Source organism: Rana temporaria, chromosome 7 (genome assembly GCF_905171775.1).
Source record: "Rana temporaria chromosome 7, aRanTem1.1, whole genome shotgun sequence".
NCBI classification, from domain to species: domain Eukaryota; kingdom Metazoa; phylum Chordata; class Amphibia; order Anura; family Ranidae; genus Rana; species Rana temporaria.
This window is the reverse complement of record NC_053495.1, coordinates 179,592,935-179,607,549: the sequence shown is the minus strand read 5'-3', so window position 1 is coordinate 179,607,549 and position 14,615 is coordinate 179,592,935. Positions and strand designations below refer to the sequence as shown.

Sequence of the window (14,615 nt, the reverse complement as noted above, 5' to 3'; positions counted from 1 at the left end):
GTTAAGCAATAATCCTCTCTAAGCCTAGGTTCACACTGACAGTGGGAATAAAATTGCACGAGTTCAGCTGAACTCGCACGATTTCATTCCCGCGTGTCAGTCCCGACTTCAGGGGCGATTTCAGTCGCCAAAAGAAATACAGAAACTACTTTTGGGAATCAGTGCTGCGCTGCAAATTCGGCGTCAGACCGATTCAGACAGTGCCATTTCCGGAATGCCAAATCGCTCCAATGTGAACCAGGGCTAAAGAAAATTTGTAGTGACAGAAGTATCCAGACTTCTCATGAAAATGTCCGAGCGAATAGCTTTAACACTTCCTGAATCACTGACAATTATAAATGTAGCGCTCACCCCCGAAGGAGCCGCTGGATAGAATAGTGACGGCGTGTTACCTTTGTGAGCGTCCAGAGGCCGATGATGATGAGAGCAGCAATGATGGAATGTCCAAACAGCAGGTGTCTTTCTTGTGATTTTATTTCTGCCCAACACGGCAACAATAAACTTGAGGTAGACAGATCAAAGGTGGGTGAGGAGGAGGATTAGCAGATTCAGGCCTGACACTTCACTTTCGTCGCCACTCCAGCCTGAGTGGGTACAGTGTATCTGGACAGGCCTCTCACACCGACCTGGCAGCCAGGATATCACTCGGAACTTTGAGAGGAAACAGGTCTCTGCCACAGACCTGTCCTCAGAACTTAGGTTACGGAGACTATTCTCCTCAGTAAACTTCTTCTGGCCTGGATCTCGCTCAGGTAGTTTCAATTAGGTTACCGACTGGCAGGTGGCTAACATCCACCCCTCAGCATTCGGTTACCTGGATCCCCGGTGGATTGTCTAGGCCCTGTTGGACCGCCAGCCTCTCATTGGCGCTCCTCAGACGGACTCCCCACCGAACAGCCACACTTGCTTGGGATCTCCTTAGAGTTGGGAACCCAGCCGACCATTGGATCCCCGCCACAGCTTTAGATGCTCCAGGCCAACATGGTCCTGGAACCAGGAACTCTGGGACCATGTTGGCCCAGAGTTCCTTGCACCGGGCCAACACGCCCGGTGCCACGAACGGGCACGCGCACCCCGGCCTGGTAGGCCATATCGCCGGGCAGCCGTGATGTGTGGTCACCCTAAAGGTGGGTGCCACACCCGGAACAAGACTCCGGCCTGATGGCGTCTGCTCCAGAAGTACCCTCCCCCAGCATGCCCCGCAAGGGAAAACCCCTCCTGATTGGCTGCTGGCAAGAGGCACCCCAGCCTGGACTCCACTGCTGCCACCTGCCGCCCCGAGGTGGAAAAGCACCTCGGACCACAGAAGGAACCCACAGTACAGCCCAGCCGAAACAGAGGCCCAATTTGTGCAAATCACTTGGATGAGAGCTAACTAAATCTCTCACCCCCCTCTAAATTTAGAATAGCACCTGTACAGAAAGTACACAGGCACTACATAAAGATTGGGAGTTACAATTTCACTTGCTGCATACTTGCTCTGGAGAAACAACTCATAGTAATAAAATCATGAGCTTTCAAAAACACTATTATCTGCTTCAATAATGCACAACTCACACTGCAAACTAAACTACATTAATCTATCCGAAGCCTAATCACATAACAGAGTATGATTTTAAAATTAAAATTCTTAAAACAAAAAAAAATTCTTACCTTGTCTGGACAGTATGGTCCTTGCATATTCTGGGTGGACGATAATGATTGTGGCAAAGAATCTTCCAAGCCACATGGGATATGCGTATTCATATTTTCGCCCATAAGCAGCCACAATGTCCAGATCGGTGCCATCTTGCTTAAACTATATATTTATATATAAATGAAAAAGAAAAAAAACACACATTAATGTAGATGGAGAATTTAAAGCATGATAATCATTCAGCAGATTCTGCCTGTCTGATTGCAACACTAGATAAAGGGGTTGATTAACTAATCATAACCCTGGGGCGCCGTGATGTGGCCACCCTAAAGGTGGGTGCCACACTGGACGAAGAAGACGAACCCAGAAACCAATGGTGTCTGCCCCATGAATACCCTCCCCCAGCATGCACAGCGAGGCTCAATCCTCTTGATTGGCCGCTGGGGAAGAGCACCCAAACCTTGACTCCACTGCTGCCATCTACTGCACTGGGGTGGGAAGAACACCCCAGCATAACAGAATGAGCCCACAGCACAGCCAAGCCGAGACAGAGACCCTGTTTTGAACATAACAATTTGGATCAGAGTTTAACTACTCTGATCTACCTCTAAATTTAAATAGCACCGGTACTCTAAAGTAACCAGGCACTACATGTGCCAGCAAAAATTATGTTTTGTCCATTTGTCTTGCATGTGATTGGGTATTCTTTGTCTACAAAGTAAAGCTTTGCCTCATTTACTGAACTCTGGAACAACTGCACTTGCAAAGTGCACAGCCCATTTCCCTTTAGTAAATCAACCCCAAAGTGTGAAGATGAATACTAAACAGTTGCTATGGATTATTTAACCACTTGACCACTGGGCACTTAAACCCCCTTCCAAACCAGACCAATTTTCAGCTTTCGGTGCTCTCACAATTTGAATGACAATTACTCAGTCATACAACATTGTACCCATTTGAAATTTTTGTCCTTTTTTTCCACACAAATAGAGCTTTCTTTTGGTGGTATTAGATCACCTCTGGGTTTTTTATTTTTTGCGCTATAAAAGAAAAACGACAGAAAATTCTGTAAAAATAAATAAATAAAAACTTGTTTCTGTCATATTCGCAGGTTATTTCTCACACACAGCATATGCATACCACGAATGACACCCCAAAACACATTCTGCTATTCCTCCCGAGTATGGCGATACCCCATGTGTGCAACTTTTACACGGCGTGGCCACATACAGAGGCCCAACATGCAGGGAGCACCATCAGGCGTTCTGGAGCACCCAGGCCAATTCTGACATTTCTCTCCTAAATGAAAAATCACCATTTATTTGCTAGAAAATTACATAGAACCCCAAAACATTATATATGCAGAGTATTGGGGTATTGCAGAGTATTTGGGTATTGCAGAGTATTGGGGTATTGCGGAGTATTTGGGTATTGCAGAGTATTTGGGTATTGCAGAGTATTTGGGTATTGCAGAGTATTTGGGTATTGCGGAGTATTGGGGTATTGCGGAGTATTGGGGGCATTGCAGAGTATTTGGGTATTGCAGAGTATCGCGCAGGGTATTGGGGTATTGCAGAGTATTGGGGTATTGCAGAGTATTGCGCAGGGTATTGCAGAGTATCGGGGTATTGCAGAGTATCGAGGTATTGCAGAGTATGGGGTATGGCAGAGTATGGGGTATAGCAATGTATGGGGTATGGCAGGCAGAGTATTGGGGTATTGCAGAGTATTGGGGTATTGCAGAGTATTGGGGTATTGCAGAGTATCGAGGTATTGCAGAGTATCGAGGTATTGCAGAGTATCGAGGTATGGCAGAGTATGGGGTATGGCAGGCAGAGTATGGGGTATGGCAGGCAGAGTATGGGGTATGGCAGGCAGAGTATGGGGTATGGCAGGCAGAGTATGGGGTATGGCAGGCAGAGTATGGGGTATGGCAGGCAGAGTATGGGGTATTGCAGGCAGAGTATGGGGTATTGCAGGCAGAGTATGGGTTATTGCAGAGTATTGCGCAGGGAAGGATGGCTGGATCTGTGACTGCAGTTGTCACAGATCCAGCCACAGCACTGCTGACACCCGCTCCCCCCCCCCCTCTCTGTACAGAGAGGAGAGGGAGGAACCGGCGTCATCAAATGACGCCAGGTTTGTTTACAAGTGATCGCTCCGTCATTTGACGGAGCGATCACGTGGTAAACGGCCGCGATCAGCGGCAATTTACCGTCATCCGTGATGCGCCGGGTCTTCTAGACCCGGCGAGCACGGACACTTCCGCGAGCGCGCCCCAGGGGACGCGCAAACGCGGAAGTGCACAAGGACATCCCAGGGACGTCCTGTCAGAGTAACTCGACCGCGCTGTAGCAGTATTTTTGCTATAGCGCGGTCGGCAAGTGGTTAAAGTATGGCTGCACACCTCACATTCTTATAGTAATTGCTCAATAGCTGAATACATTATCCAGCAACTTATAAAAAATCTAACAGGCTAGGCTCAATTGTGAGCTCTGCTATTCCATTCATTCATGGATTCCTGAGCTTGACAGCCATGCTGGGCACATCCTGTATGGACTGGCATTCAGGGGAAGCTTTATCTTCTGTGATGACACCAATATCCCTCCTCCTTAGTATAAATTATCATGTAACCCTTTACAGATGCACAGGCTGACAACACTGAAGTGACTCTAAAATAAGGCAGCTAGCATTGTTGCCTGGTAATAGCAATGCCTTTTCATTGGTGAGATCACATTGGCCCAGATTCTCAAAGGGCTTACGACGGCGCAACGCCATTTGCGCCGTCGTAAGTCCTAATCTGGGCCGTCGTATCTATGCGACTGATTCTTAGAATCAGTTACGCATAGATATCCATTAGATCTGACAGGCGTAAGGCTCTTACGCTGTCAGATCTTGAATGCAATTTTTTTTTCCGCCGCTAGGTGTCGCCTCCGTTGTTTTCCCCGTCGTCTATGCAAATTAGCAAAATACGCGAATTTCCGAACGTACGCCCGACCGACGCAGTGAATTTACGACGTTTACGTAAGATTTGCGACGCGTAAAGTTGCCCCTGGGTCTATGAGGAGCAGTCAATGTTAAGTATGGCTGTCGTTCCCGCGTCGAAATTTGAAAATGTACGTTGTTTGCGTAAGTCATCCGTGAATGGCGCTGGACGCCATTTACGTTAACGTCTAAACCAATGACGTCCTTGCGACGTCATTTAGCGCAATGCACGTCGGAAAATTTTAGGGACGGCGCATTCGCAGTACGTTCGGCGTGGGAACGCGCCTAATTTAAATGATCCACGCCCCCTACCCGGATCATTTGAATTACGCGGGCTTGTGCCGGAGGATTTACGCTACGCCGCCGCAACTTTACAGGCAAGTTCTTTGTGAATCAAGCACTTGCCCGTAAAACTTGCGGCGGCGTAACGTAAACGAGATACGTTACGCCCGCATAGTTTTACGCCCAGAAAAGAGAATCTGGGCCTATGTGTTCATTATTTGTCTCCCTCTTCCAGATGATAAACAATATCATGCTAACTTTTCTATTGGATGGACTAACACACACTAATGTCTCATTCAAATGGCCAAGCTGGAGTATGAACAGTCATCATCACATACAGTATCTCACAAAAGTAGGTACACCCCTCACATATTTGTAAACATATTATTATATCTTTTCATGTGACAACACGGAAGAAATTACACTTTGCTACAATGTAAAGTAGTGAGTGTACAGCTTGTATAACAGTGTAAATTTGCTGTCCTCACAAAATACCGTATTTATCGGCGTATACCGCGCACTATTTTGCCCTGAAAATCAGGGCAAAATCGTGGGTGCGCGATATACGCCGATACCCGCTTTCCCGCCACGAGTTTGAATACTGCGCCCGCATATAGCGAGCGCAGTACACTCGTGAATCTTCGGGCAGTCTCGGCGCCTCTCGTACTGACGTCCTGACGTCCTGAGCGTACAGGACGTCAGTGCGAGAGGCGCCCGAGCCTGCCCGAAGATTCACGAGTGTACTGCGCTCGCTATATGCGGGCGCAGTATTCAAAGTCGTGGCGGGAAACGAGCGGGAGGACGCCGCAGAAGGACGCCGGACCCGCCGAAGATGGACACCGGAGCCGCCGAAGATGGACACCGGACCCGCCGAAGATGGACACCGGACCCGCCGAAGATGGACGCCCGACCCGCCGAAGAGGACACCCGACGAGGCCGCAGAAGGACGCCGGACCCGACGAGGCCGCAGAAGGACGCCGGACCCGACGAGGCCGCAGATGGACGCCGCGCAAGACACCAAAACTGTAAGTACAAAAAAACAAAAAATCTTTTTTTCCCACAGGATTGGGGGCCACTTTGGGGGTGCGCGGTATACGCCAGAGCGTGTTATACCGCGATAAATACGGTAACTCAACACACAGCCATTAATGTCTTAACTGCTGGCAATGAAAGTAAGCGCACTCCTAAGTGAAAATGTCCAAATCAGGCCCAAAGTATCAATATTTTGTGTGGCCACCATTATTTTCCAGCACTGCATTAACCCTCTTGGGCTTGGAGTTCACCAGAGCTTCACAGGTTTCCACTGGAGTCCTCTTCCACTCCTCCATGATGACATCACAGAGCTGCTGGATGTTAGAGACCTTGCGCTCCTCCACCTTCCGTTTGAGGATGACCCACAGATGCTAAATAGGGTTTAGGTCTGGAGACATGCTTGACCAGTCCAACACCTTTACCATCTTGGAGGTGTGTTTGGGGTCGTTATCATGTTGGAATACTGCCCTGCGGCCCAGTTTCCGAAGGGAGGGGATCATGCTCTGCTTCAGTATGTCACAGTACATGTTGGCATTCATGGTTCCCTCAATGAACTGTAGCTCCCCAGTGCCGCCCCAAACCATGACACTCCCACCACCATGCTTGACTGCAGGCAAGACTTGGTTGCTGCCACACACACTTGACACCATCTGAACCAAATAAGTTTATCTTGGTCTCATCAGACCACAGGACATGCTTCCAGTAATTCCAGTAGTCCTTAGTCTGCTTGTCTTCAACAAACTGTTTGCAGGCTTTCTTGTGCATCATAGTATATAGTTACATTCATCCCAAAGGTGTTCTGTTCCCTGCCCACAAGAGTCAGTTCCTCCTTCCCACCGAGCATATGCGGCCTCGCCTTTCAGGGGTTATACTGGGATTATGCTTGCAGCTGCAGGCATCACCCTGGTACCGTTTTTTTAGAGCGGGCGGTCGACTCTTCGGGGATCACAAAAGATGTGGCTATAAGCCGCTCAGCTTTTATACCAGAGGAGCGAGAGGGGACGTCCCCCACCTCCCGCCGCCTTCTTCCGCCACTCTTCCCGGGGCTCCTGTCCCACCGGGAGACCCAAGACGCGATTCGGCACTTCAGCTGGCTAGAGTAAAACTGGAAGGAAGCAGGAAATGGCTTCATTCCAGTCTTCTTTCTGTAAAGACGGAAGCAACGTCACAACGTCACTTCCAGTTTACTCGGCTGCCAATGGCAGAATTGCCGTTTTGCCGATCTGAATACTTTGAAGTGCAAAAGGAGGTATTTGGATTCTTCAAGACCAACGATCCCTCCATAAAGAGTACCTGTCACCACCTTTTACTGTGATAAGGGATGTTTACATTCCTTGTGAAAGCAATAAAGGTGATCACATTTTTGATTTGAATTTTTAAATGTAACAATGTAAAAAATAACTAAAATAAATAATAAATGTTTTTGTTTTAAAGCCCCCCCATCCCCGCGAGCTCGCGCAGCAAAGAAACCGCACACATAAGTCGCGCCCTCGTATGTAAACGGTGTTCAAATCACACATGTGAGGTATCGCTGCGATCGCCAGAGCGGGAGCAATAATTCTAGCACTAGACCTTCTCTGTAACTCAAAATGGGTAACCGTTATTTCTTTTTAAAGCACCGCCTATGGAGATTTTGAGGTACTGTAGTTTGTCGCCATTCCACGAGTGTGTGCAATTTCAAAGCGTCACATATTAGGTATCCATTTACTTGGCATAACATCATCTTTCACATTATACAAAAAAAGTGGGCTTACTTTATGGTTTATTTTTTTGTTGTTAATTTATGAATGTGTCTTTTCTCCTAAAAAATTGCATTTGAAAGACCACTGCGCAAATACAGTGTGACATAAAATATTGCAACGTTTGCCATTTTATTCTCTAGATTATATATATATATATATATATATATATGTAGCACTACCCCCGAAGGAGCTGCTGAGTAATTTTGGGTGGCACGTTACCTCTATCTTCTCGCTGTCCAGGGTGAAATGAGAGTTTGAAGAATTCCAATGTCTACACAATACACCTCTTTTTCTAGGATTTATTTGTAGAACTTGGTAGAAAAGAAGTTGGCGGAGTGGAAGGGTAGGTAGGTTCAGGTGTATAGTCACAAATTGGAAACACTCCTGCTTCCAGCAAACAGTTCTCATCGCCACTCTAGCCAGAGCGGGTATTGCTCACCCGGATAGGTCCCTCTCACTGGCCTAGCAGCCGGGATGGCGCACGGCGCACGAAGTACAGTCTCTGCCACAGACCATCCTTTATGAGGAGACACTTTTGGTCCAGAATCCCCTGCCACAGGATTCAGCACCCGGATCTCTCCAGCTTAGTTTTAGTAGAACTTTAGACTCGATAGGCAACACTGTCAAGCCTCTCAGTGTGCGGTGCATCCTTCGATGAAGTTTCCAGGCCTTTCTGCCATGATACCAGCCTTTTGCATGGTCCTCTCTGGGATAGGTCCTCCCCTGGCTTCCTTCATCAAGTGGCTTCCTCCCACAGGACAGACAGCACATGATCACCTCTGAAAAAGGCAGGCCCCAGTCTGACTACTGGGCATCCCAGGCAAAGCCGAAACCCCGGACCAACGTGGTCCCAGAGCTAGGATTCAGTAACACGCACCCCAGGCCAGGCGGGCCATGAGGCGCAAACAACGGACCCCACGCCAATGGCGTCTGTTCCTTAAGTACCCCTCCCCAGCACGCACAGCACAGCGACCAATACCACTGATTCACCACCGAGGGGGACACAAAATACACCCTGACTCTGCTGCTGCCACCCTTGTCCTGGGGTGGTAATAACACCCCCAGGCGAACAATGGTGGTTTTGCTCCCAGCACAGCCATGGCTGAAACAGAGGCTAAATTGCCCTTAATCATATTTGTCTGAGCCAAATAACGACTCAGACCCCCTCTAAATTACAGCAGCGCCTGTTCGACAGGAGCAAGGTGCTACATATATATATATATATATATATATATATATATATATATATATATATATATATATAATGTTTGGGGGTTCTAGGTAATTTTCTAACAAAAAATATGGATTTTAACTTGCAAGCAACAAATGTCAGAAATAGGCTTAGTCATGAAAGGGTTATACACACACATGTGATCCAGCGCACAGGTGCCACCCTGTAGCAGTAAAACCTAAACTGGTTAACATTATTTTAGCACTGCGCAATTTTTGTATTTTGTTTTGTGTACATACTGTAGCCTCTTCAATTACAACTGATACTGCAGGTAGTTCATGGTCATCGTTATATAAATGTACCTTTCACCAAGAAAAAAGAAAAAAATGTAAACACACGTCTGGGTTGAAGGTTGTAATCTACTGGCTTTGATTCTAAACTGATAACAGCTGTTATAGTCAATGACTGTCTAATACACGGCACAGAGACCAATGCTGTGATGTCACATGACACAGAGCCCGCTAAATTTATCGGCGAGAAAAGACCTCTGGAACTGGAATCTGAGATTAAACTGCAGCCATTCAAGTTCAATAAAAAGGTTTATCTGGATTAACCACTTAAGACCCGGACCAAAATGCAGGTAAAGGACCCAGCCAGTTTTTGCGATTCGGCACTGCGTCGCTTTAACTGACAATTGCGCGGTCGTGCGAAAGTGGCTCCCAAACAAAATTGGCGTCCTTTTTTTCCCACAAATAGAGCTTTCTTTTGGTGGTATTTGATAACCTCTGCGGTTTTTATTTTTTGCGCTATAAACAAAAATAGAGCGACAATTTTGAAAAAAATGCAATATTTTTTCCTTTTTGCTATAATAAATATCCCCCAAAAATATATAAAAAAACTATTTTTTTCCTTGTTTAGGCCGATACGTATTCTTCTACCTATTTTTGGTAAAAAAATAAGCGTTTATCGATTGGTTTGCGCAAAATTTATAGTGTTTACAAAATAGGGGATAGTTTTATTGCATTTTTATTAAAAACATTTTTTTTACTACTAATGGCGGTGATCATCGACATTATGGCGGACACATCGGACAATTTTGACACATTTTTGGGACAATTGTAATTCTCACAGCAAAAAATGCTATAAAAATGCATTGTTTACTGTGAAAATTACAATTGCAGTTTGGGAGTTAACCACTAGGGGGCGCTGAAGGGGTTAAGTGTGACGTCATATGTGTTTCTAACTGTAGGGGGGGGCAGGGCTGGACGTGTGACATCATTGATCGTGTTTCCCTATATCAGGGACCATTGCCTGTTAATGCAGCTTGCTCAGTGCCCATCTGCAGCCTCACCATTGCCCATTAATGCAGCCTTACCATTGCCCATTAATGCAGCCTTACCATTGCCCATTAATGCAGTCTGCTCAGTGCCTATCTGCAGCCTCGCCATTGCCTATCATTGCAGCCTGATCAGTACCCATCTGCAGCTTCACCATTTCCCATTAATGCAGTCTGCTCAGTGCCTATCTGCAGTCTCACCATTGCCCAATAATGCAACCTGCTCTGTGCCCATCTGCAGCCTCGCCATTGCCCATTAATGCAGCCTCCTCTGCCGTGCCTTCGGTCCTTCTCTCTTCCCCACCCCAGCCTCCTCCCCTGCTCTCATCAGTGAACAGCGGAGACCGAGAGGCAGCACAGCCCAGGGCGGGAGGAGGAGCTGGCCAAATTAACTTTTCACGTTAAACCGCAGGTGATTGGTTTCTAGTTCCTAAGCAACCAATCATCAACAGCTTGTTAATATGAAAAGTCACTCTGCCAGCTTCCGCCCCTTGTCCAGAACTGTGCTGCCTCATGGTCTCCTGTGTGCACAGGTAGGATGCTTTGGAACACTGCATTGGGAGGGAGGGGGTCCAGGAGTGATGTGAAGGGGCAGTGGACACTGCTATGGGCATAGCCACCCCATAGCAGTGTCCTCTACCACCCTTCACATAACAAACCCCCATACCTGCATTCTGAGTGTAACACACTCCTGATCCCTGCATTCTGAGTGCAACGCATTCCTGATCCCTGCATTCTGAGCGCAACGCACTCCTTATCCCTGCATTCTGAGCGCAACACACTCCTGATCCCTGCATTCTGAGTGTAACACACGCCTGATCCCTGCATTCTGAGTGCAACGCACTCCTGATCCCTGCATTCTGAGTGCAACGCACTCCTGATGCCTGCATTCTGAGTGCAACACACTCCTGATCCCTGCATTCTGAGCGCAACGCACTCCTGATCCCTGCATTCTGAGCGCAACGCACTCCTGATCCCTGCATTCTGAGCGCAACGCACTCCTGATCCCTGCATTCTGAGCGCAACGCACTCCTGATCCCTGCATTCTGAGTGCAACACACTCCTGAATGCTGCACTCCACTGCATTTGCGATCTAAATTTGAGGTTAACAATGTATCATCACCCACAGTAGGTAACAAAAGCCATGCATTTTGAACATGGTGCAGGGAACACACATGGAACATGCCTTTCTGGCATTGGGTTCTGGCGCGAACCAGTTCTAACAACAGGACACTGTGCCCGGTGATCTTTGACTTTATCGGTGTTATTCAAGTAGCTCTCGATTTGCCTAATCGTACTATAGAGTGAAAAGTAAAATAAAGACACATTGTAAAACACAACCCAATATACTTACCTTTTCTGGTGTTAAAACTTCTCTGCTGATCTCCAACCATATTTGAGCTATGATGTCAGCCACGATCCCTGCCCCTTTGTTTACATGGCCGGGGATTCCTGGCTAACAAATTAATAGGGTGAGGTGATGTCACTGGTTGCTAAGGACAAGAAATGTGCCAGCACATGCTGCTTCCATAACAAAAATTGACAGGAGAAGGCAGCTGTCATATATATTAGTAGTAGAAAAAAATGCCACTATATAATGTTTGGCTCCTGCCAAATGAGCTACAACTTCTGTGTTTGGAAGAACTCCCAAACAAGCAAAATTCAATCCAAACCTGGAGCTTATCCATAATGCATACCTCCCCAATTTACTAGTTCAACCAATCAAAGGAAAAAAGCAGTGGTAAGCCTCATAAACATGATCGGATTTCCCGCGGGCCAAGTCTCAGACTTTTGTCTGAAGGCCATTGGCCGTGAACTTGCAATTGCATACAAACAGCAAAGAATTGTTGGCCAGCAAACACGGAACTACGTGTTTTTTTTAGCTCTTTAGCGCCACCCTTTGAGCAACTTCTGCTAATGTTGTGTTATGGTGGGCATTGCTTCTGAGCATGCGTGTTTTTACTTTTAATTTTTTTCCCGACGGACTTGTGCACACACGATCGGAAAATCAGACATCACACATTTGTTGTCGGAAAATTTTAAAGCATGCTATCCAACATTTGTTGTCGGAAAATCAATTGTCTGATGAAGCCTACAAGCGGTCACATTTTCCGACAACAGCCTGTCATCACACTTTTCCCATCGGAAAATCCGATCGCAGGTACGGGCCTATAGGCTGGACAGGTGAAGAGGGCATTGGCTCTGCGCGTCCCTCCTAAATACACAAGTGATCGTGTTGGTGTATGTGACATCAAGAAAGTTTACTAGAGTTCTTTCATGTTTTTCAACCTTGTGTGTATGGCAGTGACCCTGTAATTAGCGTAGCACAGAAGAACCCACCCTGGGTTAGCCCAGAAGAACCCACCCTGGGGTAGCCCAGAAAAACCCACCCTGGGGTAGCCCAGAAGAACCCGACCCGGGGGAACCAAAGAGGAACCCACCCCGGGGTAGCCCAGAAGAACCCACTCCAGGGTAGCCCAGAAGAACCCACTCCGGGGTAGCCCAGAAGAACCCACCCCGGGGTAGCCCAGAAAAACCCACCCCGGGTTAAGTCTCTCATGTGATCCTTTGCTTAGCGCCTAACGAGAGAGGAAGCATAGACAATGTGATGACCACCCTGTCACCAGTGGCGTATCTAGGGTATGGCAGCCATGGCAAGTGCCATGGGCACCATGGAGAGTGGGGCGACAAAAAGCCACCCCCTGCACAAAGAAAACCCATCCGTCAATATGGATAAAATTAATTATAAATATGCATAGCTTTTAAGTCATCATGTGCGATTGTGCGTGTGTGCCAGGCATCAAATATAGTGCTCAATATGGATTAAATAAATTATAAATATGCATAGCCATAGATATCATTAATAAAGTGTAATAAAGTGATTTGTGCAACAAGCTCATTAAACAGTCCACATTCAGTGAAAGTTCATGTACTGCAAACTTTGAGCAGGGGCTATTGATGGGTACCGTGGCTGCGTTTGATGGGCACAGTGGCTGCGTTTGATGGGCACAGTGGCTGCGTTTGATAGGCACAGTGGTTGCGTTTGATTGGCACAGTGGCTGCGCTTGATTGGCACAGTGGCTACGCTTGTTGGGCACAGTGGTGGCAATTGATGGCACAGTGTCTGCGTTTGATGGGCATAGTGGCTGCGTTTGATTGGCACAGTGGCTGCGTTTGATGGGCACAGTGGCTACGTTTGATAGGCACAGTGGTTGTGTTTGATTGGCACAGTGGCTGCGTTTGCTGGGCACAGTGGCTACGCTTGTTGGGCACAGTGGCGGCAATTGATGGCACAGTGTCTGCGTTTGATGGGCATAGTGGCTGCGTTTGATTGGCACAGTGGCTGCGCTTTGTGGGCACAGTGGCGGCAATTGATGGGCACAGTGGCTGCAATTGATGTTTTTTTTTTCAGTTCGATTGCGCCTCCCAAAAATGTTCAGCACCAGCCGCCAGTGGTCCCCAGTGTCCCTCTCTGTCTTTGTTGCGCTGCGTCCCTCCTTGTCCCTGGATATATGAAAGATGGGTTTCAAATGTTTTGACAGGCGCGCAGTTTCAGTGCTTGCCATAGGTGCCATTTTCACTAGATACGCCTCTGCCTGTCACCCTCCTTTACAAACAGATTAACACATGTGCACACATTCAAAACCTGGTGCCCGGAGTGGAGCTTAAATTATTGTCTAGATAAGCATAACAGCGCCTTACCTCACGGGTATTTCCGTACAGCCAGTGCGACTCAGGACCCGGAAAAGAATGGAAATTTTTCTGCAGCTGCTTCCTCCTCAGATGCAATGAATAAGCTTTATATAGGAAATAGAAGACACACAGCCAGGCAACCCAGTGAAATAGATCTGAGAAACTCAGAGAGGGCAATCCAAATATAGAGGAAGCCATGTTGGCAATGCACACTGCACTGTGTACACTACACTGATCTCTGTACTGTATGTCAAATCATATTCATATATATAGTTTAGTGACAAGAGAAGGCATGTCCTCACAAATGCAAGGGATAGGACATTGTACAGAGGAGGAGGATACACCCTGGAGGAAGGTGTGACTTCCCTGACAATCATTCACAGTCACATGAATCAGCATGCGTGCAAAGGAAAAAAAGCAAAACAAAACAATGGAGTCGATCAAAAAACTCCATTGTTCAGGTATGCGTTAGCCAAATTCATTTATTTGCAATTTATTTATAAGTGTTGCAGTAAAGAAAAAAAATGTATCTAAGCAAATAAATACACGTTTTCATTTTCACTTGGTTTACATATATTGAAAAAAAAGATGCAACTATTACAAAAAATAAATGAAGCAAATTCCAAACCTGCTGTTAATTCAGAGTAAGGCAAACGACCCTTATTGTTGTGGAAATTTAAAGATGTATTTGTTATGTATTGTCATAATGGCACCCATGGTTGGTTCTCCCTCAGCCCG

General features: G+C 46.9%; 1 protein-coding gene across 1 annotated transcript in view; it reads right to left on the bottom strand.

Annotated features, from left to right (window-relative positions):
- The window catches only part of LOC120945952 (cytochrome P450 4B1-like), a 42,951-nt gene extending 28,776 nt beyond the window's left edge, over positions 1 to 14,175 (bottom strand). Inside the window, exons 1-2 of the mRNA XM_040360549.1 lie at positions 13,887 to 14,175; positions 1,654 to 1,798 (exon numbers count right to left, since the gene is read on the bottom strand). Of these exons, the coding sequence (XP_040216483.1) occupies positions 1,654 to 1,798; positions 13,887 to 14,075 (334 nt within the window). The 5' untranslated portion in view covers positions 14,076 to 14,175. The remainder of the gene's footprint in view (positions 1 to 1,653; positions 1,799 to 13,886) is intronic.
- Between the last annotated feature and the right edge of the window lie 440 nt (positions 14,176 to 14,615).